Consider the following 23,152-nt stretch of genomic DNA (forward strand, 5'->3'; position numbering starts at 1 on the left):
GGCTCCCGGCGTTCACCAATAAGGTGCTTTGGGATAGACCAGCGAAGTGGGACAGGGGGGTATCGCCCCCAGTGCATCAAGCCAGGCTCGAAGTGCTCACCGAGGCGTTGGTGCACGTGGCGAGGAAGGGGTTGACGGCGGCTGCCGTCATCGCGAACTTTCAACGGCAGAGGGTGATTCCTCTCACGGAGAGGAGCTTGCCGATCTTCGGCGTCACCCCTGGGGTCCCGGCCTCGGGCTTGAGGACGTCGATGGTGCTGCTCCCCCGAGGCATCGCTTCCCGGAGGGCGAGGAACGCGGTGGCGGAGTTCCCCGACAACGCAAACAATCTCTGGGAGATCAAGATGCGCCCCGAGCCGGGGTACCTTTCAGTGGTGAGTCTCGATTTTGACTCGTTGCCGACTTGTGCTATTCCTTTCCGCACTCCCTGACTCTGATATGATTGCGTTTTGCAGGGGGTGAGCCGCAGGTGCCACCCTTCGAGGCCTCCGATCCCGGACGAACGCGAAGTCAAGCGCCTGCACGCAGAGGCGGTGAAGAAGCGGAAAGAAGCAGTAGAGGCGGCTGCCGACAGGAAGAGGAAGAGGAAACAAAAGCACGACAAGGCATGCAAAATCGCACGCGCGGAGGGGAAGCCGCGGCCCGCTATGCCCGAGTCCACGAATGAGGAGGAGGACACCTCGGATGCTGAGGTCAACCTTCCGGGTGATGACGAGGTGGCAACAAGCGCGGATTCTCCGCCGGTCTATCAAGAGGCTGGCGACGAGGACGTGCCAGTGACGTTGTGTGAAGCGAGGCCCACACCGGGGTTGTTGGTGGACCCACCCCTCGCGGGGGCGGAGCGGAGGTCGTCCACACCAGCGGCGGGACGAAGGTCGCCCACGCCGGCGGCGGGCGGAAGATCGTCTACGCCCGCGACAGAGCGGAGGTCGCCCCTACCGGCGACGGGTGAGGGGATCCCCGCGCCAGCGATGTCGACGGGCGGCGACGGGTCTGCGGCGAGCGCGGGGACACCCGCGCAGACGGCCTCGAGGTTTCAGGCCGATCCGAGGACGACACCCTCGGATCAGTCGTCGAGGGGCGTCAGTGTGCCGCGGGCCCGAAGGAGTGGCTCGGGCAAATGCAGTATGAGCGCCCGGTCCGGGTAAGTGGTTTTGGTTTTATTCTTTGCGTTCATCAAATCGATCCCTCAATCTTGCTATCCTCAGCCTTTCTTCCCATATTTCCAGCTCCGGTGCCATTGCCAAGGATGCAGCCCCGCTCGCGCCGGCCAAAGCACTCAAGACAGGGGTGCGCGTCACGCCGCACACGGCGCCGCAGCCCCCGCCCGTCGTAGATATTGTGGCGGAGGCCGCGAAGCTGCGGGAGGCGATGACTCGAGGGGCCCAAGCGTCCCAACAGGCTCGAGCGCTGGGGAATGGGGGCGATGGCGGCCAGAGCAGCGTTGAAGCAGCCGCTCAGGCTGATGCCGTGGGGGAGGCCGGCCGGGGCAGCGCAGATGACGCTACCCAGCCGGACGTCGAAGTCGAGGCTAGTCGGAGCGACGCGGATAGCGCCGCCCGGCCGGTCGCAGAGGAAGGAACTGGTGGGGATGCGCAGGAGCGCCCCGCCAGCCAAACGGAGATGGAGACCCTCGTCCCCGAGCCCCCGATGGCTGGGGTAGAGGGCGTCGCGGAGGAGGAGTCGGCGCCAAGGGTGCCGGTGGCGGAGGAAACCCGCGTCTTGGTGCCTGCAGAGGCCTGGGACGAGGGTGTCGTTGCGGCAGTGACGGCGCAGGCGGCGCTGGAAAGTGTGGTGCCGGTGGTGCAGCTGCCGGATAGCAGCGAGCAGTTCGGGGACTCGAGGGACATCGACCCCGCTGCTGCGGCAAGCGCCGCCAACAAGATCGCCGAGTTTACGTCGGCCTACGAGGAGGCGCTCAATGAGGGAACATCCGAGGGGCCCTATCACGGGGCAATCATCCAGTCCGGGGTCCCCCCGGAGTTTCTTCACAACGAGCAGGAGGAGGAGGCCGTCTGGCAGGCGCAGATCGAGGCAGGCTCTCATATTCTGAACCACCTCGATCGTGCCCTGGAGCTCCATAGGACGACGGATTACCAGATCAATCAGGTAAGTGGCTCCCTCCCGGGGTTTTGTTCGTATTTTGGCCTTGATTTCATGTGTTTTACCCACTCCTTTCCACTTGCAGCGGCTGAGGGACATCTCGCGCAAAAAGAGCGCTGAGATGACCCGGCTGTACTCTCAGGTGCGCTGGCTTGGACAGCACAATGCTGGCTTGGTGCTCCAGAACATCAACGCCAACACCAAGATGACGGATCTGGGGGCACGTCAGTAGGCGCTAGAGGAGGAACTGGCGCGGACCACCGGCAAGCGTGACGTCTAGAGGGCCGCAGCGGAGCAGAAGGCTCAGGAATCCGAGGCGCAAACCGTCGAGCTGCAACGCTCTAGGACGGCGCTCGAGCAGAAGGAAGACGAGCTCCAGCGCAAGGAGGCCGAGCTCCAGCGCGAGAAGGCGACCGTCGCCACGCTCACCGGGACCCTCGAGGAGAAGAGCAAAGCCCTCGAGGGAAAGGAGGTGGCCATCCGGAATGCGGAGGCCGCCCTCAAGGAGAAGGAGAACTCCTTGTCTTCACTCGAGGAGGCCGCCCGAGTCCAGCAGGAGGAGGCGCAGAAGAATATCGCGGGTATGTGCTCAAAATTTCGCTGTTGTTGGATTCTAATTTTTCGCAGCTTATCTTGGTTCCTTTGATCAGAGCTAAGGCAAAGAGTGGCAGACGAGACTGCGGCAAAGGAGGCGGTCAACACCGCGCTCATGGCGGCGCAGGCGGAGTACGCTGACCTGGAGCGGACCGCTGTGAGCATGTGCCAGGAGCTCGATGGGGAGGGCGCCGTGTCTGGTAGCTCGGTGATCAGCCACCTGCGAGCGCTAGATGGCCGGATCGCCGAGCACGCCAAGAGCACCTTCCGCCTCGGTGTCCTGCGAGCCCTTGCCGTGGCCTCGACGCACTATATCATGGACCTCCAGAGGGTGTCGTCGGGGTACGTCGTTCCCAACGACGCCGATGCGGACGCCGCGTAGGCCATCATGGACGACGCCGATGTAGCCGCCGAGGAGTTCGCCACTATTCTGGTCGGGAAGCTCGAAGCTGACATCCCCCCGATAGCCGAATTCAATGCTGCTGAAGACCCACAAAGGGGGGATGATAACCTGTAGGGAGACTGGGCCTCAGAGCCCATGTAATGAATTAGTACTTGTCGTAATTGTACTTGTGAATTAAGAAATTCGTTATCGTAAATCGACAGTATGGCCCATCGAGGCCTTGTGCATTCGAGCTCTCGTTTTCTTTACTCTACTTCCGTGTTCTCGTATGCGACTTTGGTAAACTTCTGCGAGGAATTTCGCGTTCATAAGCGACTTAGGCGTGGGGTGGTAAGGGGGGTGCCGTATCCCGGAGGCGTAGGCAGCCCCACGACACGGCCGGCCCCGTACCGTAGTTGCTTATGCCTTGCGTCTATTTTTTCCAAGTGTACGAGAAACTTAGAGACAGAAATTTTTCAAAAAAACGTTGGCGTTTTTTGGGGACGTTCAGGGGTTCCCCCCGTAGTAGCCCCCAAGGGAGGCTTGGCTTTGCCGAGGGTAAAGCCAGGCGTACCTCAGTGTTCGTGCGCATCCAAGCCCCTAAGGGTCCGGAAGGTTCCCAAAAATAAACAAGTAAAGCATACTCCTTTATTGTTTCGGAAAATCGAAAATGCGAGTACAAACGATGTACAAATAGCTCGGAACTCTAAGGATAGAAGTGACGTAGCTGCTGTATGTCCCAAGCATTGGTGAGGACTTCGCCGTTTTCGTTCGCCGGCTTGTAGCCCCCAAGGGTGGCCTTCGACGGTGTAGCCCCCGAGGGTGGCCCTCGAGGGTACACGCGGCGGAGAGGGGGACCTGTAGATAGTCTGTGGCTCGTAGAGCCCATGCAGTCGGATTAGCAATTTACCTTGAACATGTTTCTATGCGAGACAGATTAATGTAAACCGACAGTGTTGGCCGCTCGAGGCCTTGTGCGTTCGTGCGCGCCGTTTTTGTTACTAAGTTTTCGTGCTCTCGTATGTGACTTAGATAAATTTCTGCGAGGAATTTCGCGTTCATAAGCAACTTAGGCGTAGGGTGGTGAGTGGAGATGCCGTATCCCGGAGGCGTAGGCGGTCCCGCCGCTCGGCCGGCCCCGTACCGTAGTCGCTTACGCCTCGCATCCATTTTTCTAAGTCTACGAGAATCTTAGATACAAAAAATTTTCGAAAAACGGTGGCGATGCTTTGGGGACGTTCGGGGGTTCCCCCCGTAGTAGCCCCCGAGGAAGGCTTGGCTTTGCCGAGGGTAAAGTCGAGCGTACCTCAGTGTTCGTGCGCATCCGAGCCCCCGAGGGTTCGGAAGGTTCCCAGAAAATAAATAAGTAAATTGTACTCCTTTATTATTCCAGGAAATACGAGTACAAATGGTGTATAAAAGGGTTTGGAATTTCAAGGATAGAAGCGACGTAGCTTAGCCTGAATGTTCCAAACGTTAGTTTTGGGCGTGGTTCGTCGGAGTAGCTGCTCTGGGCGCAGCTGAGTTTGTCGGTGGCTCAACTGGTCGGTTCGTCGGTGAGTCCGCCGTGTCGTTTGCCGCGTCGTTGCCCCGCTCCGCCAGCTCGACCGTGGAGAACTTCCTGGCGAGATCGTAGTCCTCCTCGCTGGAGTCGTCGGAGCAGGCGAAGCAGTAGTCTGCCGCAGCCTGGAACACCAGGAGTGCTTCGCGATCGCGAACTCCGGAGAAGTCTGGGGCGACGCGTTCGTGCACGAAGATGTACCCCTCATCCGAGGAGTCGGGGTATGAGCTGTCAAGTGGCGGTGCCGCGAGGTCGTGGATCGCGATGAGGCGATAACCCGGCAGATCCTCGTGCGCACTCACGTTGGTGCTGACGGATGAAGTGTGGGTCATAGCGGGGGTGTGCGTCCCGGAGGGAAGGGGCGACATCGCGGTCGCGCCCTCCTCGGAAGGCACCGTCGCTGCAGACGGTGGCGGTGAAGCGGTGACGTCCTCCGCCACGGCACAGGGCTGCGACCCAACAGCCTTGACCTGTGTGGGGGAGGCAGGGCGAGCCGTTCCCGCAGTCGGTGATGGTGAGGTGACGACGTCCTCCATCGCGGCACCGGACTATGACCCGCTTGCCTCGACCCATATGGGGGTGGCAAGGCGAGCCGCTCCGCGCCGTGCCATGCGCACTCGCCGCGCGTGTCGTCGCGGGCGCCTCCCGCGCCAGGACGGTGGTGTCGGCGTGTCGGGGTTTGCTCCGGACGGGAGGATGTCCGTGACGTGGCCGTCGCCGGTCGCGTCGAAGTCGAGACTCCCGAACCAAATCACGTATCCCGCTGGGAGCGGATCCGAGGTGCCCATGGGGAATGGGTTGGATCTGCTCGCCATCCCTAGAGATCAAATGAGAACAAAAGAGAAAATGTCACGCAGCGGCCCCTACCTGGCGCGCCAACTATCGGTGTCCTGACCCGGCGGTCCGGACCCAACTAGTGATGATGCTGCGTGTTTCCTCATCCCAGATATTGATGCAAGAGGCAACACAGTAACGTACGGGTTTATCCTGGTTCCGGCCGCGGGGCCGTACGTCCAGCAAGGGGGTGTGCGAGGGCACTGTATTATCCTGCACCGGAGGTGCCTGTAGTAGGAGGTACAGGCGAGGCGAGAGAGGGAGGGAAGCTTCCAAGCCTCTGCTAGAGGAGAAGTTGATTGAGGCGAGTGCCAATATCGGGTGCTCAGTGGTGCTGAGTGCTGCATACTATTGTATCGGTCCGACCGCGACCCCCTTAAAGGAAGCCCGCCTCCTCCTTTTATAGACACAAGGAGGGACGGTGTACATGCGTAGGGGATCGTGGAAGTCGTCGTCTTTCCCCCGAATCGCGGGGGTGCAGTGGTCGAGCACTATGGAAAGTACACTGTGGGGCGTGGCAGTCGTCCTGGGCATCGTCCTCGGTCTTGCGGAGATCGCGCCGGCGTCCTGACAGCCCCAGCAAGCGGTGTGGTCGTCGCTGTAGGGTGTACCGTCATCCAGATGTGGCATAGCAGTGTTCCGTGGGCCCTGCAGGCCAGGGTCTTGCATATATATGTGCGCCAGCGGTAGTGGGGCACGTGGCGGTCCCGGCCCCCCCCCCCTGGGTGGAGTGCTAGCACGTGCGCGAAAGGGGTCCGGGAGTCACGTGGAGGCCCCGGACCACTTGAGGGGGGGGAGGTCCGGTCCTCCGGCTGCTAGTGCTGAGCATCCCTCCTTGGGGGACACGTGGCGACGCCGGACCCATTCCCGAGCAGGGGACGGGTCTGGGGATGTTCGTGTGGTGAGGTGGAGTCCGGACAGCAGGAGTTGGCAGAATAGTAACGAGAGCTGTGCCGAGCACGTCTCGTACCGCGTCGCAGGTTCCCACAGTGTTACCACAGCGTCCGGCATGGCGGAGCAGTGACCGGAGTTGGCGGATGGGACTCCGGTCACAGCCACTGTGGGGAATGGCGGCCTGACGTCGTCTGACCTGGGCGCTGTGGAGGAGTGGTTGGCATTTAATGCCTCCGTACGACGGGCGGGTGTGCGGAAGGGCCGTTTGTCCTTTTCGTCGAGGGGTGGCCTCAAGCGAGACGGAGATGATTCGCCCTGCTCGACGGTAGGTTCGCTACCCTCGAGCGAGGCGGAGACGATTCGCCTCCCCGAGGGTAGGCTCGCTACCCTCGAGCGAGGCGGAGACGCAGGGCGCGGTCGAGGGTCTCGATGGGAGCCCTCGAACGAGACGGAGATCACCCCGTGGGTCCGAGGGGGGAGCGGATGGGCCGCGTGCTGGGCTCCTTTGAGTCCTTTCCTTTCTTCCAGATTGGAAGGAGGCCGTGGGCCTTCGTGGGCTCAATTGCCTAATATGTGTTTGCGTTTTTAGGGTGATTTTAGTATCACGATTAGGGTGTCCCTAATCGTGGTACCCGACAATTCTGATGTTCTCCTAGTGATGATGATGCACTAGGATGAATTAGGATATAGTGATTAATCCAAAGAAGAAAAAAAATGAAAAAGGTATGAATGATGATGCACAACCCCAATACTGTTTCTACAGTAGCCTGTTCGGAAGCAAACTACCGGTTGACCCAACCCATACAATCCGCACAAGCCCAGAGCCAGTTCACATAGTAGGTCCCACACCCACGTCATCTCCTCCCATCGTCCTCTGTCCTCATCCATCCAGGCTCTGTTACGCGGATACTTCTAGGAGGCGGTGTATCCGTATCCGACACATTTCGGATACGGATACACCTCGGATACATTTCCAGACGTATCTTGGAAATACATATATGTTTTGTATTGGATACGTGTATCCGACACGTTTGGGCCAGATGGGATACGGCCCAAACCATCAGTCGGCCCAATTAGCCGACCCCAGGTCTGATTTTAGACCCCCACCTCCGTGACACCATGACCTAACAGCAGCCGCCGCAATCCTCGACTCCTCGTGCTCCCGTTCCTCCCTCACGCCCGACCTCTTGTCGCCCTCTGGATCTGGTGGCCGCCGGCCGCCGGCGAGCTCCTTCCCGGCAAAAATCGGTCGCCGGCGAGGCTCTCCCTTCAAAACAAGTAAGTTCTTCCCTCACTGGACAGCTACCCCTCGGCCTGCTATGATGTAGAGGGAGTAGAGCGGGGCTGGAGGGAGAAGGAAAGCACGGCGGCGACGGGCGACCAGCAAGCGGGGGCAACTCAGCCTGGGCGGGAGACGGCAAGCACAGCGGCGACGGGCAACCCAGCCTGGGTAGGAGCTCGGTGGCGACGGCGCCCTTGCTCATGCTCAGCTGGCGGCGGCGTTGCTTCCTTCTGGGAGGAGAAAGGCAAAGACGTGGCTCTAAGCTGAACCCTACTGGGCCAAATGGGCCAGCCCATGTGGAAGGACTCCCATACTGCCAGCCCAACAAGTCGTTTTTATCTTTTTTGGACAATTAATCATGTAGATGACCTGTTGCTTAATGTTGATTATGTGATATTATATATATAATTATTAATACTCGTACCGGTATCCGTGTAACATAGCATCCAGGGGCCAGCTTCTCCTTTCTTCTCTGTTTCCTTTTTCCTCTCGCTCTCTCTTTTCTTTGCTGGATCCCAAGCTTACGAAGGATGCAAGCAGGCTCGAGCCCACAGGAAGCGAGGAGGCAAAGATCGATGCGAGCAGGCGCGGGCCCATAGAGAGCGAGGAGGCGAAGCTCCCGCGACGGGTGATAGCGGCACGGCCCAAAGCAGCTGCGACGCTTTGCTCATCCGCCATGCCAGTGAGCGCGGCGGCGGCTACCTTTTTTTTCCTTCTCTTTTATATATTTTTTGTAAAAGTTGTACATAAAACTTTTGTTGTTTCATATATTTTTGTTGTTCATATTTTTTCTTTGAAATTTTTGGTTCTGAACTTTTTTTACTTTTGAGTCTGATCCTAATTTTTGCTTCCAGATTTTTTGTTTCGTCCTTTTATTTGAAGAGTATTTCTCCAACATTTGTTCCTAATATTATTTAGGGCAGTTTTTTATTCCCAATTTTTTTATTCTCCTAATGCATAAAAAAATTATCCTTGATTTGTTTTTGTTTCTTTTTTATTTTTTCTACAAAATTTTGTGTTTTAAAAAAATTGTATACGCAAAACTTTTTCTGTTTCAATAAATTTGTATAAACAACTTGCAACATAGTTTTTTGTGTTTAAAATATTTTGGATATAACATTTATCTGTAAATGTTTTTTTAAATTAATGAACCGGGAAAGAAACTACTAATGCAAAGCGTTCCGACAGCAGGTTGGAAATCGCCCGTACGCACCGTAAACTAGAGTTCCCCATGCGCAACTGGTTTGATGGTTGTGATGCTGAGGAATGGTCACTACTTTTTCTGCCAGACATTCTCAAGGAGTTAGGCTATGCAGAATTCTCTACATCAAGGATGGTTGTGCAAACTTCTATTCCTTATATTCTAATTGGTCCAAATAAACAAGGAGTTCTCTACATCCACTAAATTGAGTCCAAACAAACAAGGAGCAAATATTGAGGGGGTATTTGCATTAGTGCAAAACCAAAGGTTTTGTACATGTGAGATCCAAATGTACACGTGGGCTGCTGGCAATTTTTTTGCTCATGTGTCATCCCGGTGATCTATCTACACGCACCTGCCAAGTTGTTTCTCCTAAATAAGCGATTAGTGAGATGATGTATCTAAGAACACCCTTTTGCCAAATTTATATACTAATCATGCATTTAACTCTTGCACAAATATCAAACAACTGAAATGTGAGTAAGCTAAGATCTACCGGATGACATATATAGAAAATCTGAACAGAAAACATCGACACCAGATCCGGCCCCTCCGGGGTGCGACCCAACAACGGACCATAATTGAACTAGGCCTGGTTACTCATGAAGCCCAATTCGTGGCCCAGTTTGACTTTTTCTGCAAATTTATTTTTTTTTCTTCATCATATTTTCCCTCTATCCATAATGATTTATTGATTGAATCATTATATTTATGATTTTGAACCTCTGAATATATTTGAGTACTGGATTCAATATTTTTTATACGCTATATTAACGTTTCCATACAAAAATGTTGTACAGTGGGTGAGTAACCCTATCTGTTCTACCGTTTCGAAGCAATCCCAGGTGCAGCCAGCCTTGTCTTGGATCTCCTTGCTCTTCCTGCACTCCAAGTAGTACGCCGTGACGGCCACCGGGGAGACTCTATCCTCACGGCGCGGTGCAGCACGTACGCGATGCCACCGTCCACCACGAACGCCACGTCGTCGCTCTCCACATCCACGCCGTGCGGCAGCAACCACCCCGCGGCGCGCCACGGCTCCCGGGCCGCCGGTCCTCCCTGGCGCCGACTGTCGCTCCGGCACCGACGCGACGACGGCCACGGCGCAGACCACGTCGAGGTAGAGGTAGAAGACGGCCCCGAGGAGCACGGGCACCGCGCTGGGCAGGACCAGCCACCCAGGACACGACAATTGGTGCGAGAACAAGGCCGCCTGCAGCGCCAGGAGGCCGACGCCGGCGCGGCAGGCCGCCTTCAGGACGGAGAAGGACGCGAACGTCGCGTCGGCGCCCGCGACGTGATCGCCGGAACGTGTGGCTCTCGTCGCCGGAGCACGCCGCGACGGCGGCGGAGACGGTGGCGACCTTGACCGCTAGCGAGGCGGCCAGGTAGAGGGCGAGGTACGCGGCGCCGGCGAAGCAGAGCCCGCGCGGCGGCCCCGTGGATGTCGTCTCGTACGACGGCGGAGTAAGCGCCCGCCGCAGTTGAGCGCTTTGACGAGGGGCGCCACGGCGAGGACCTTAAGGAGGAGGAGAGCCGCGCCGAGGACGGCGTTGGCAGCGAAGAGCTGCCATCTGCGCGCCGGGAGGCGGGAGCACGACGCCCTGCTTCAGGAAGGTGAAGGTGCCGGGTGCAGCAGCTGGTTTTGCGGTGGCGCCCGGCATGGCTGCTAAGATTTCGAGCTCAACTCTTCGGCAGATGCGTTCCGTCGCGCCGATCGAGATGCTGCTGGAATTATTTGTAGCCCTGCATATCGTACGTCTCCAATCGTGTTTCTTGGTCTTGGCCGGTTTGGTAAACTTTTTAAAAAAAACGAATTTCCGCATGGAGTACTAAATGTAGTCTATTTGCAAAACCTTTTCAGGGACGGATGTAATTTTTCGAGACGAATCTAATGATGGTAATTAATCGATGATTTGCTACAGTGATGCTACAGTAACCATCCTCTAATCACGCGGTTAAAGGCCTCATTAGATTCATCTCGCAATTTACACGAGGGTTGTGGAGGTGGTTTTGTAATTAGACTTTATTTGGTACTCTAAATTTGTGGTCAAAGATGCAAAAAGTTTTCACGAAATTTTTTACAGCCCTCAACCAAACATGGCCAAGCACCGACTTGGATCCCGATACAGTGCTAGTATACTCCTGTAGGGCGTGTTTTTATAGTCGAACTGTGCAAACGTGCACTGTTGTACTAGTTGGAGATGTCGAGGACTGGGTATCCTGTTTCGCCCTGCACGTCGGGTCGACCCTTTAGTGAAGTCGGCCCGCTCCTCAATTTGGCGCATGGATCGAAGCGGGTCGATCCTAAAAGGAAAAGGGTCAAAAGGATCACGAACCTATCGATCTGTGGTGCCCCTAGGGTCGGACCTCCTCGGCCGTGACGCTATCACCGCGCAGCGGCGGCGGCGGCGGCGGCGGCGGCGGAGCCGGTGAGGAGGGCCTGGCAGCGGCGCCCTTTCTATTGGCCGGAAAGGATCTGGTCAGCCTTGGTGGCGCGGATGGAGGTGAGATTGTTGCCGGAGCCGGCGGCGGTCGGGGAGGAGTCGGCGGAGCTCCCGCTGGAGGCGCAGGTGGAGCAGCGAAGGAGGTCGACCTCGGACAGGGTGGTCCTGCCTTCATCCCATTCACCCCCCAAATACCACACTTCGCCACCACGACGAGCACCATCGAGGCCCGAATCACACCCCTCTCCCTCCTTATGCTGATCTTTGGTGAGAAATCTTGTTCCTCTTTGCAGTTTCTTTTTTGCCTGTTGTTTCGATTTGGTTTGCGGCTACTTCTGCTAAGATTTCAATCCATCCGCGGTGTAAGGATCACCGGGGTGTCCGACCCTAGAGGGGGAGGGGGTGAATAGGGTCGCTAATCGCTTTTCTATCCTAGGGCTCAATCTAATTGCATAAGATAAACCTAACACGTCCTACACATGCTAGTTATGACTAAAGTTTATCTATGCTACCCTCTACTTACCCTAAAAGACTTGCCACCTATAGCCAATCCTAATCAAACTAACTAGGAAAGTAAAGGTAAGCAAGAAAGAGTAAGTGCGGAAACGTAATGCGGTAAGTAAAGCGGTAAGGGAGAGGATATGCAAACTCCCGTGAAGACACCAAGACACACAATTTAACGTGGTTCGGTTAGGACACCAAAGTCCCTCCCTACGTCCACGGCCACTTGCTCACAAAGAACAAGTGTGATGCCGAGTCTCTTCGCTTGATCACCGTCTTGCCACGCCTCCAAGGCTCCCGACAAGCAAAGGCTAAGTGACGCCAAGTCACAAAGACGAGGTCACCGCCACCGTCTATCTCGAAGCGTCACCACGGCACCGTCTTCACTATCTTGGAGCTTTAACACCAAGTAGGGGCCTCCTTCCCCGCACAAAGTGTCGTTGCCACTCCACACCAAGTCGGAGGGTCACACGACGAGTACACAAGGTGCTTGCCGCAGCAAGGCTTTCTCTCAAGCTAGTTCTCTCAAGAACTAAGCCTAAACAAGCACTAAGCACTCTCACAAGTGTGCTTAAGCCTATATGATGTACAATGAAGCTCTATGGTGGTTGGAGATGATCTTTAGCTCTAGTATACTTCTTTGAACTCCAGCCCTCTCAAATGACCCGGCCTTGGGGGTATATATAGGCAGCACAAGCAAATATAGCCGTTGAAGAAAAGCTGCCAGAAAAACGCTTAACGCCGGTTAATCCGATGCTCCCCAAATCGCCATCGTCGGTTTAACCGGTGATACTAAACTGCCCACTGAAAACTAGCCGTTACGTGTACGGGCAATCAACCGACGCAATCGACCGGTGTATGTAATGTTAGCGTCGGTTTAACCGGTGAGTGCAACTGTCCTCTGATCCTTGAAAAACAAACTCTCTGGACAACTGCACCGACGCCATTAACCGGTGCATCATCGGTTCATCCGATGTATGCATTTTCCTTGGTCTGCTTCTGCCATTGCACCGACGTATTCAAACTTCCTATCGTCGGTTCATCCGGTGCCAAACCCTAGCCCGCAGGCCATCTCTGTCATTGCACCGATGAGTACATTTTGCCTCACGTCGGTTCATCCGGTGATACTAAAACTCCCAGACGTGCTCAAGTCAATGCACCGACGTGTGTAATTTGCTTGGCGTCGGTTCAACCGGTGACTTGATTTCTTTTAGGTTTCAGGGCGCTGCCCTGAGACCCGCGAGGGGCGGCTCCCCCTCGACCCCCGTCCGCTAACCGGGTAGCGGAACCCCCGTAGGGGCGGCCCTTCGGGCCTAGCTTCGCCTCTCTTCTCTTTGTCATCACTTGAACCTAAAAGCCTGAGTATATCATCTAAGCAAACACATTAGTTCAAGTGTTGCGTGTGTCATCAATCGCCAAAACATTATATTGAAATATGGCATGAGAGGCCATTTTCGCTACACGCGGGGAGCAACGTTTTGGGGGATTTTGTCTTGCTAATCTCCACCTCACGAGCACACCCCATCGTCAGCCTTCCCCCAAGCATTACCCGAACAAAAAAAACCCCAAAGTGTCCCACACTTTTCTTTCTCTTTGTATGGATTAAGTTGGTCAGGTAGCCAACTGTGTCCTTCTTCCTCCAAGCTTCGTACATATGCAGATTTTCTGCTTAGTTTTTGTTTGCTATAAGATTGGGCGTAGAAGAACTTCACAAGCTGTAATACCTGATTAATGAACGGGATTACAGATGGAGCCATATATAAGTCACACAAGTGCACTAGCATAAGGTCTCACAGTCGGCTGCCTAGGCGGTACCCAGGATGGCACACTGCTTCTACCTAGCGCCTTGTGTTTTATGGAATGTTGATTGCGAGTTGAAAATTGGTAGTCTGAATCAGAACTTTATAAGTTAATTTTGCTGCCTCTTTGAAAAGAGTCATGCTTCATCTGGGTGTTACAGAGTAGGTTTTGATGCACTAATGAACAACTAAATGCCTGGATTTTGGGTGCTAGAATGCTTTTAGTTGTATCTTGAAGTAGGTGGATGGGTGTTTATATTGCACAAAAAAGAAAACACATGATCACTTGATGCTAGAAAAGAAGGATTAGTTACGGGTATATAGCTTATTAAATAGTTGGTTCAAGATGTGGCTTTGGATAAATTAATTTTCAAAAAGTTGATTATCCGAAGTGTGTGCCCATTTGACATTACAAACAGTTTGGTGTAAAAAAAGTCATCAGCAACCTCCTAATATGTTCAAACTTCTGAACTCGTAGAATCAGCTACTGGTTTGTGCTTTGTGCTGATCATGCTTGTTTTACCTGGAATCAGTTGTCTAATTGATACTTCTGTTATTTTCTGTCTCCTGTGCATTAAGATTACCTGCAAGAAACCAGCAGTTCAGCATATCTGTTTCATAGCAAAATCTGTAGCTACTGGTTTGGGCTTCTGGTAAAAGAAAATTAAGCTGATGTTTTTGTTTATCTGGGATGTCTAGTAAAGGTAGATGTAGCACTTGATATGGGCCCAAGGAAAATTACTTTCAATAAAGGCACTGGAAAATTAATGTTAGGATATGTTCTGTAGATCAAAATAAAGGCAACCTGCAATTGTATTTTGGTTATGCTTCCATTGGGGATGGCTGTTGATGGCAGAGTTTCCAAATTTCTTTTTGTTGCTGAAACTGGCTAATATAACATGACTGGAGTTGTGGATTTGAAGGAGGAGTCCGGCCGCTTAGCACTTGAGCTCGGGACGCATAACTGGAGTTACTGGTAACTTTGGTTTTCCTTATTGCAAACTGTACCCAATAGGTCCCAACTTTCCTATATAATAGAAGTTATGCTTGATTAAGAAAAAGGCCATGCAACTAACCATGCTTTATTGCTAAATTGATTGGATGATATTCGTGTGACATCATGCTGTACACAAAACTTTGACGATATTACTGAACAAGGTATGGTGCAGAGTAGGTACTGCTTTCCATGAAGATTGATCTGTGCATGACTTCTTTGAATCATATTGCCGTGGCCAGCCAATATATTTTTTGTAATTAATCAGCCAATGTATTTATCTGATGACATTTGTGAGTTTATGAATTGCGCAAAGCTGACTTGAACTATTTTCTGTAGAATAGAGGTACAGTTCCATGAAGATCGATAAGATTCCAGAGTGAACTATAAGCAACTAGGAAACCTGGAGCAATCGGCAAAGTGGAGCAAGAAGCAAGTAATACTAAAGAAGCAAACTCAAATTGGGATCTCAAGGCTTTTGGCGTTTTCTACCTACGAGTCCAAAAATATTATGTCGATGTGTTGGTTTGGAGTCTAACATTGTTCTGTAAATGTTAATGTTATATATTCATGCTACTCAAGTAGTGTTTCCAGTTCACACATAAATTAGAATACAAAGTCAGATATGTAGGTACCTTAATAAGTTTATTTGTTTTTCATGTTGTACCCATTTCAATAATCAGTACGTATTTGCTTGAAAGTAGACATGGCGATGCACCAAGCTGAGATTGGAATTGATCCATCTGTTAGAGCAGAAGTTGAGAAAAGGCAAATGCGCCAAATGGACTGTATATCTGGGAGGTTCGACCCGTGGTGCTTCGGGGATAATGTCTGGCTAAATGAAAGGAGTGGCGGGTCGACTCTCGACCCTGTAGTTGAGTAAACGGGGCAGCGGTTCAGCATCAGGAGCGCTCCGCTCCGGCCCCTTTGCAGGCTGAATCCTGTTGCGTTTCCAAAACGTTTTGAATAAACATCACTCGAGATACTGCCCAGATCAATCGAAGGATATTAAACAGACTAGAATATATAGGGAAGTATTTTTAGAATGGAAGTTTTGCGGATTAATGCAATGCATGGGCCAAACTGTTGGGTCAATGGCTCAATGCTCCCAACAGACTCAAAACTTGATCACGAACTGTGATTTTCTAAAAAAAAATACTAGCAAACAACATCCAATAACGAATTCAAATAAATACATGAAACACTTTGGTTTATATCAGAACAAATCAAAAAATCCCTCAAAAGAAAGAATAATTCAAAAACTTTCTGCACTTGCTCCGAGAGTACCAAGCGCGTCATTGCAAATAAATTTCAGGTGACTGGACGTATAACTTTATTAATTTTCAGTCAACCTGTACAACAATTGAATTTAGTTTAAAGATTGTTAATATCCTTTTCTTGTTCATGAGCTGGATAGTCGTTTGCTGAAAATTAGTTTCTCTCCAGCCACTTGGAGAAAAAAATAGTTAGAACCCATATGGAATGCATGTGTATTCGAAAAAGAAATATTCCTTTTATTAGAAATTAATAACAATTAATAAGAAACATGCCGTGAACATACTTTATAGTGTGTACGCAGAAGTGAAAACTAGGTAGACAGAGGCTTGCCTCAAAAAGGTTTGTAGCAACAAAATAAGAAAAAAGTGTTCCGCCGTCAGATATTTGCTTGAATCACTGATATTTGCTTATTCGTATGATGTTTTAAATCTAGCTGAATTAACCTAACCACATGAGCAATTGATTTCCCCCCGCATAAGCATTTACGCTTGTCTAATCGATATGGCCGGCCTTCTCCTTCTCCACCTCCTCGTTCCTCCGGCACTCGAAGTAGTAAGCGGTGATGGTGGCCATGGAGATCACGTCGACGGCGAAGCGCAGCACGTAGTTGAGGCCAGCGCCGACCAAGAACACCACGACCCTATCCGCACCGCGCGGCAGCCACCGCACGGCGACAGCGCGCACGGACCCGGCGGCCCCCTCCAGCGCCCACGTCGCCGCGAGGTAGAGCAGCGCGCGCTTGCCCGTGCCCCGCATGAGCCGCCACGCGCGCGCCACCGCGCCGCCGCCGCGGCGCCGCCCGGGCTCCGCCGCCGCCACGACGACGGCCATCGCGCACACGGCGTCGAGGTAGAGGCAGAGCAGGAACGCGAGGGCCGCGAGCACCGCGTCGAGTAGGAGCAGCCGCGGCGACCAGCCCAGGTAGATGATCAGGGGCAGCGCAAGGAGGGCGGCGGCGGCGGCCGCGGCGCAGGCCGCCCTGAGGACGCGGCCCAGGACGATGGTCGCGGAGACTCCCAGGAGGCTGCCCCGCACCTCGCGGAGGAGCGAGCCGAACGTGGGGCGCTCGCCGGACCACGCCGCGACGGCGGCGCACGCGGTGGCGACCCTCATCGCCAGCACGGCGGCCTGGTAGAGGGCGAGGTACGCGGTGCCGGCGCCCAGCAGGAGCCACGCTCTGGACATGCTAAACTTGGCGGCGTCATCGGCGGCCGAGCTAGCAGAGACGGCGGCGTTGTGGTCCTCGGGGTTCACGGCGGCGTCGAGGGGCGCCACGGCGAGCCTACCGAAGAGGTAGAGTGCCGTGGAGAGGAGGACGTCGAGGGCGAAGACCCGCAGGAAGGGCCCGCATCTGCGCGCCGGGAGGACGACGCCGTGCTTGAGGAAGGTGAAGACGCCAGCCGCCGCCGTCTGGGCCGTGGTGGTCGCCATGGATCGGTGTCAAGATCCTAGGTCAGCTCTCAGGAGATCGGAATACAGAACACGCTCGCGGGCCGCGGCATATGAGGGTTCTTCCGTTCCGACAGACGTGTCTCCGGTTTGTTATAATTAAGCCACCTCGTCCGATCGCGTTCTTTACCGCCGACGTGTTTGGGTGGACCTCTAACTCCTCAACTGTGGTCTTCTTCTCGGGCTCGAACTCTGCCGATGTTCATGTGGATGATGTTCAACTGTGGTCTCTCACGTAATTAATGTTCTTACATCAAAAGTGAGTATCTGCAAAACGCAAAATTATTACGGTTATTTTCACGATCTTTGGGTACGGTACTGATTGGTAGCATATCGGAATTGATCGCTGAGATAAAAAAAAATCAGTAGGATTGTGTACCTTGGGATGATGTTCAGAACTATACTGGATCAAATAATTATTCTGCATGAATTTTTTTGTCAGTGGTACATGTGGAAATCACAAATCAGTCAGCAGTACTACTGTTCTTGTTCACGGCATTATCAATTAACATGCTACTGGATTGCAGTAAGAAATGTGCCAGTTGTCAATTAGTAACATTCTACTGAATGAATTGCAGTGAGCACACAGCCGAACGCTTGTTGCTTTAGTAAGTGAATAACTACTTGGATTAAGCTATAGCTTTGCATGCAACAATACTTGAAGGAATTCTTCAGAAACAATGTGCTCAACGGATGGACGGAATGATCTGTGTCTGTGACGACCGTTTTAGCTTGTCCCGAAATGTGTAAAGCCCAACATCAGAAATCTGAAAACCAGAATGATGGCGCATCGGAGAACCAAAAATTGGCACCGCGAACGATCAGTAATCACACGCTTTTTGATATTGGAAAAAGATTTTTCAGTTGTGCCAAAAAAAAAACTGTTCACCAACGAACTACTACTAGTACTAATTAGCTTGCATAGCAGACTGCCCAGAATTCGATCAGATGAACTAGGAGTAGGCCAACCAAGTGGTGGGAAACGACATTGAAGATATGGGCAATGTTCTTCAAATCAATCAACAGGAATCTGAAGTTTGACGAGCATGAGTGCATGACACAGATCAATGTACGAATGCAATCAGCAGAGATATTCACGTGACTGTAAAATTCTTCCACAAACACGAACGATCAAAATAGTCTCGCGCGAGCAGCAAATTAAAGCATATCAACATCCCGTCCGCTTGATCGGCAAAGTCTGGCCGCAACTGCAGAACTCAGAACTCACATGCATAATCCTGGCCTGCATGCAGAGATCAATCGATCCGTGCAGAAGCAGTAGCAGCGTGCTCGGAGAAGAGAATACCTACGTTTCCCCCAGGCGAGCGCGGTTGATTGATGTGCATCGAACGTCCTCGCTCCAGAGCCCAGACGTCGTGGATCTCGAGAGCAACCGCGAAACGCATCCGCCGCTGTGCGGAGAGCGCCAAGGCGGCGCTGACGGCGGCGTGGAGGGCGAGCCGCCAGGCCGCGGACGTCCAGCCGTCGTCGGGGGCGCCGTGGGGGAAGGACCGGAGGAGCAAGCGGCAGGCGTCCTCGGCCGCGCGGGCCTCCGCTGCGGCGGCGCGCAGCTTCCGCCTCGCGTCCCTGGCGTGGAGGACGGCCCTGGCGAGGCGGTCCTGCCACCTCTGGTACAGCAGCTCCAGGGCCTCGCGGGCGCCGCCGGTGGCGCGCACGGGGGCGTACCGCCTGGCGTAGAGGTTGTAGGCTTCACCGGCGCCGGCGTGGAGCACGTCGAGGCGGGCGAGCTCGCGGAGGGCGCCCTCGAGAGCCGATGAGGGGGGCGCGCCGACGAACAGCCCGGCGGTGGCGTCGCGGATGGCGCCGGGCTGCGCCGCGCCCGCCTCCTGGAGCTCGCGCAGCGTCCGAGCGACCGCGTCGAGCGTCGTGCGGGCGGAGCCGACCGTGCCGAGGAGCCCGCCGTGGGTGTCGAGGGCGACGGACAGGAGGGTTCCGGGCACCGCCTCCGCCAGCTCCCTCCACCTCTCCATTACCGCTGGTGGTGGTGCGCGCTCGTGTCGTGTTTGTGACGGCGTGGATGCGGAGGCCGGAAGGGAGGAGACGAGGAGGACAAATAATTTGTAGTGGGGAGGGAGGAGAGCTTTTTACAGCGTCAGTTCTTTTTTGAATACTACAGCGTCAAATTCACCGCCAGTACTCTCAATGACACTTGGGCCCCAGTATTTCTTACCTCAGTGACACACCGCCATTCCTATTTTTTACCTTTTTTTAGCGGAATCCCATTTCCACGTGGGCAGGAGGTAAACAATCCGTTACGATAGTGGGGTCCACCTCGCCAGCCTGGCTATTTCAGAGCGCGCCGCGCTGCGAACTGCGGCGAGGCGAAGGGCGAAGCCTACCAGAAACAGAACCCGCCGGTCGGCGAGAGAGAGAGATGGCGGAGGAGGCATGGAAGGTGGTTGTCCGGCAGCAGGTTGGGGAGGCGGTCGTCCACAGCGACCGCGCCCGTGGGCTGCTCGCCGGCGCGCTCTGGCAGCTCGACGAGGCGCTGGGGGACCTCGCGACGCAGGCGCTCCTGGACGTACCACAGGCCTGGCGTGCCTGGGCGCAGCGCGCGGACGGGATGCTCGCGGACGCGTCCCGCGACCTCGCCGCCGCCGCGTCCCTCGTGCGGGCGGCGCGGCTCATCGCGCTCCGCGGCGCCGCGGACAGCCCGGCGTCCCCTCTGCGCTCCGTCGGCGACGTCCCCGGCGAGGACCTTTGGGGCGCTCTGGCCGGGCTCGAGGACGCCAGGGACGACGCCGAGAGCGCGTGCGACCAGGTCGACATGTGCCGGGGCTTCCTGGCTGGTGCCTTGCGGCTGCTCGAGATCGACCACCCGCCTCTCCCCGGCGTGAAGGGCCACGTCCACGTCAAGCTCGTCTCCGCCCGCGACGAACTCCGACTCGCGCGGAGGTTTCAGGAGAGGGGCGCCGAGCTGCTGCTTTAGGCGCGCGGCGGAGCCCATGCCCACTGATCAAGGTTCATCTGATTTGTTCCGTTGCTTGTGTTCTAGTGTTGTTCGTGAATTCATCCCACTCCTCATCTCGATGATGAGCCCTGAATCTTGTGTGATCGAAAGGAGCAGATGTCTTTGCTGTTTCCGCTGTAGTATGCAATGACTCCTTATTAGTGGATATTATGCAAATACTGCAGGGCCGTTGGTTCCTCTCCAATGTCCATCGTCGTCGGTAAAGATTCAGATCATACCGATTGAATTGGTTTCTACCCTCTGTATGCAGAATTTTGATAATGTGGCAGTTGTTCTGAACTTCTAATTTGTTCCGTTTCCTGGAAATTTTGATATTATGCTGAAACAGGGGAGTCATGATGGTCTAACAACAATCTTGGAATGGTGTTAGATTGGTGCTATTGCTGGTTGCCTGGATTGCCATGAGCTATATGAAGTATATTGGCTGCGCATGTCTGCCTTCTGGTGTGTGATGATCATGTTAAGTGCAAGTTCAGAGTCTACAATCATAAACATAGTGATCGGCACCTCCTTTGTTCCCTTTTATTGTTTGAATTATACTCGCGTGATCTTGTTGCGACTGTCCTTTTTAGTTCCATTTGTCAAAATTTTTGATGTTGTCAGGAAAACATGAGGTATAAATATGATGGTGTATGGGTTGGCCGGTCATGCATCTTCCCTGTATCCTGTCTCTTCATTTTGCCACTGGTTGCAGGGATTGATCATTCCACGTACTATTCCTTCACTGATTTTATACTCAACATGGATTGTTGGCAGGACATCTGAAAGTGATCAATTTAGAGCTACCTCTGATACCATTTGCGTTTTTATCCTTGTTCCTGAGGAGTACATCAGGGTCAGGCTGCTGCATGACTTCCCTCATCCTATGATTTATTCCAGAACTAGGACACTGTGTCAGTGTGGTACAAATGGAGATCAGTACTACAGTACGACTAGTGTTCTTGTTTGCAGGAATTATCGATGAGTGTTAGAACTTAGAACTTAGAAATGTATCAATTATCAATTAGCGTGCATGCTACTGGACTGCAGAGAGCAGCCGAGAGGTTGTTGCATTTCCAAGCGAATTATGACTCAGATTAAGCCAGCATTGCATGGAACAGGCCTAAACGAACTCAGTAACTATGTTCTAAGCAAAATGGTGGCCGTTTTAGGTAGTCTCAATATATATGTGCAAAAAGTTCACGTTCAGAAGACAAGAACGATCGGGCAGATCGGACGCATGGCACTCATCAGTAAAACACATAGAACCAACATTTGGCACGTCCATTGAGCAGAAAGCAATTAACCACACAAATGCCTGTTGTTACTGGTAAAATCATCTGAAGTTGTGCATCACAAACTGATAACTGAACGTTGGTGTAAGCACACAACATCAGCAATTAGCAAAACGAGCAAACATGCTCCAACCAAATCGATCAAGAGTTCTTTCAAGTTTGACGACCATGACAGATCAATGCAACGATGGCATTCAGCATTCACATGACTGTAATCCAATTCCTCCACAAACACAAACGGTGAAAATAGTGTCAAGCGAGCAGCAGCAATTTTTGGCACGCAGCACCCGGTTGGTTAGAGAATATCTGGGTAGAGAGCCTAGAGGAGAAGTCACGTCCTGGCCTGCGGAGATGGATCGGTGCCCACGCGCGCGCCGCGCCTAGCCATAGAGAACCCTCCAGGCGCCGTGGAACTCCAGAGCGACCGCGTCGCGCATCCGGCGCAGCTCGCGCAGGGCCAGGGCGGCGCTGACGGCGGCGTGGAGCGCGAGCCGCAGGGCTGCCGACGTCCAGGTGGTCCACTCGGGGGACCCGGTTGGGGAGGACCGGAACAGCTGGACCGCGTCCTCGACGGCGCGGGCGATCGACGCGGCGGATCGCAGCTTCCGCTTGGCGTCCCTGGCGTGGGAGAAGGCGTCGCGGCTGTGGCGGCCCCGCCACCAACGCCGGGTCCGGAGCCCGGCGGCCGTCGCCGTCCGCGGGGATGAGGCGTCCTCCGGCCACGGCGTAGCGTCTGTAGGTGACCGCGGCCCTGTGGTGGATCGCGTGGATCCCGGCGAGGTCGGAGAGGGCGCCGTCAAAGAGCGCGGAGGCGAACGCGCCGCCGAACAGCCCGTCGGCGCCGCCGCCGGGCTTCGCTCTCTCCCGGAGCGCGCGCAGCGTCTCGGCGACCGTGCCGAGCGTCCTGTGGGCGGAGTCGGCCGTGCGGAGGAGCCAGGTGGTGTGGACGGCGACCGTCAGGAGGGTTCCTGGCGCCATCGCCGCCAGCTCCCTCCTCCGCTCCATGGCTCCTTCTCCCGCACCGGGAGCATGCTTTCTCTTTGACATTCCTCTCCCTCTCTCTGTCTTCCTCCTCTCTCCAGTCCAATTGCGCTCGTGTAGGAGGAGGAGAGCAAATTTGTAGGAGGGTTTTTACCGCGAGAATCTGCTAGAATTCACCGCCAATTGCCGACACTGACATGATGGGTCCCATTGTTTTAACCGCCGCTCCGTTCTATTTTCATTTTTTTCTTCAGAGCAGAATCCCATTTTCACCTGGGCACTTGGGTAGATAATTCGTTACGGGCGTGGGGTCCACTCTGCCAGCCTGGCTATTCCCGAGCACGCCACGCCGCCAACTGCGGCGGGCGAAGCCTTCCAGAAACAGAACCCGCCGCCGCCGGCCAGAGAGAGAGAGAGAGAGAGAGAGAGAGAGAGAGGGAGATAGCGCCGCCGCGAGCGAGAGAGGGGGGGAGAGAGATGGCGCAGGAGGCATGGAAGGTGCTCGTCCAGCAGCGGGCGAAGGAGGCGGCCCGCCGCTGCGCCCGCGCCCACGGGCCGATCGCCGAGGTGCTCGGCAACCTCGGGA

The 23,152-nt window shown here is 54.4% G+C and overlaps 1 protein-coding gene and 1 long non-coding RNA gene across 2 annotated transcripts; both read left to right on the forward strand.

The window, feature by feature from the left end:
• Positions 1–251: 251 nt before the first annotated feature.
• On the forward strand, positions 252–2,335 carry LOC120713312 (skin secretory protein xP2-like). Its single transcript, XM_039999300.1, has 5 exons — positions 252–374; positions 456–1,144; positions 1,230–1,566; positions 1,810–2,109; positions 2,246–2,335. Exons 1-5 carry the CDS (start codon positions 252–254, stop codon positions 2,333–2,335), a joined length of 1,539 nt encoding a protein of 512 aa, XP_039855234.1.
• Positions 2,336–11,104: 8,769 nt separating this feature from the next.
• Positions 11,105–15,295, forward strand: LOC120711952. The gene is made up of 2 exons (XR_005690560.1): positions 11,105–11,565; positions 14,932–15,295. It is a non-coding gene; the product is annotated as an uncharacterized LOC120711952 (long non-coding RNA).
• The last annotated feature ends 7,857 nt before the right edge of the window (positions 15,296–23,152 follow it).

The sequence above is a fragment of the Panicum virgatum genome, chromosome 6K, assembly GCF_016808335.1.
Source record: "Panicum virgatum strain AP13 chromosome 6K, P.virgatum_v5, whole genome shotgun sequence".
Lineage (NCBI taxonomy): Eukaryota > Viridiplantae > Streptophyta > Magnoliopsida > Poales > Poaceae > Panicum > Panicum virgatum.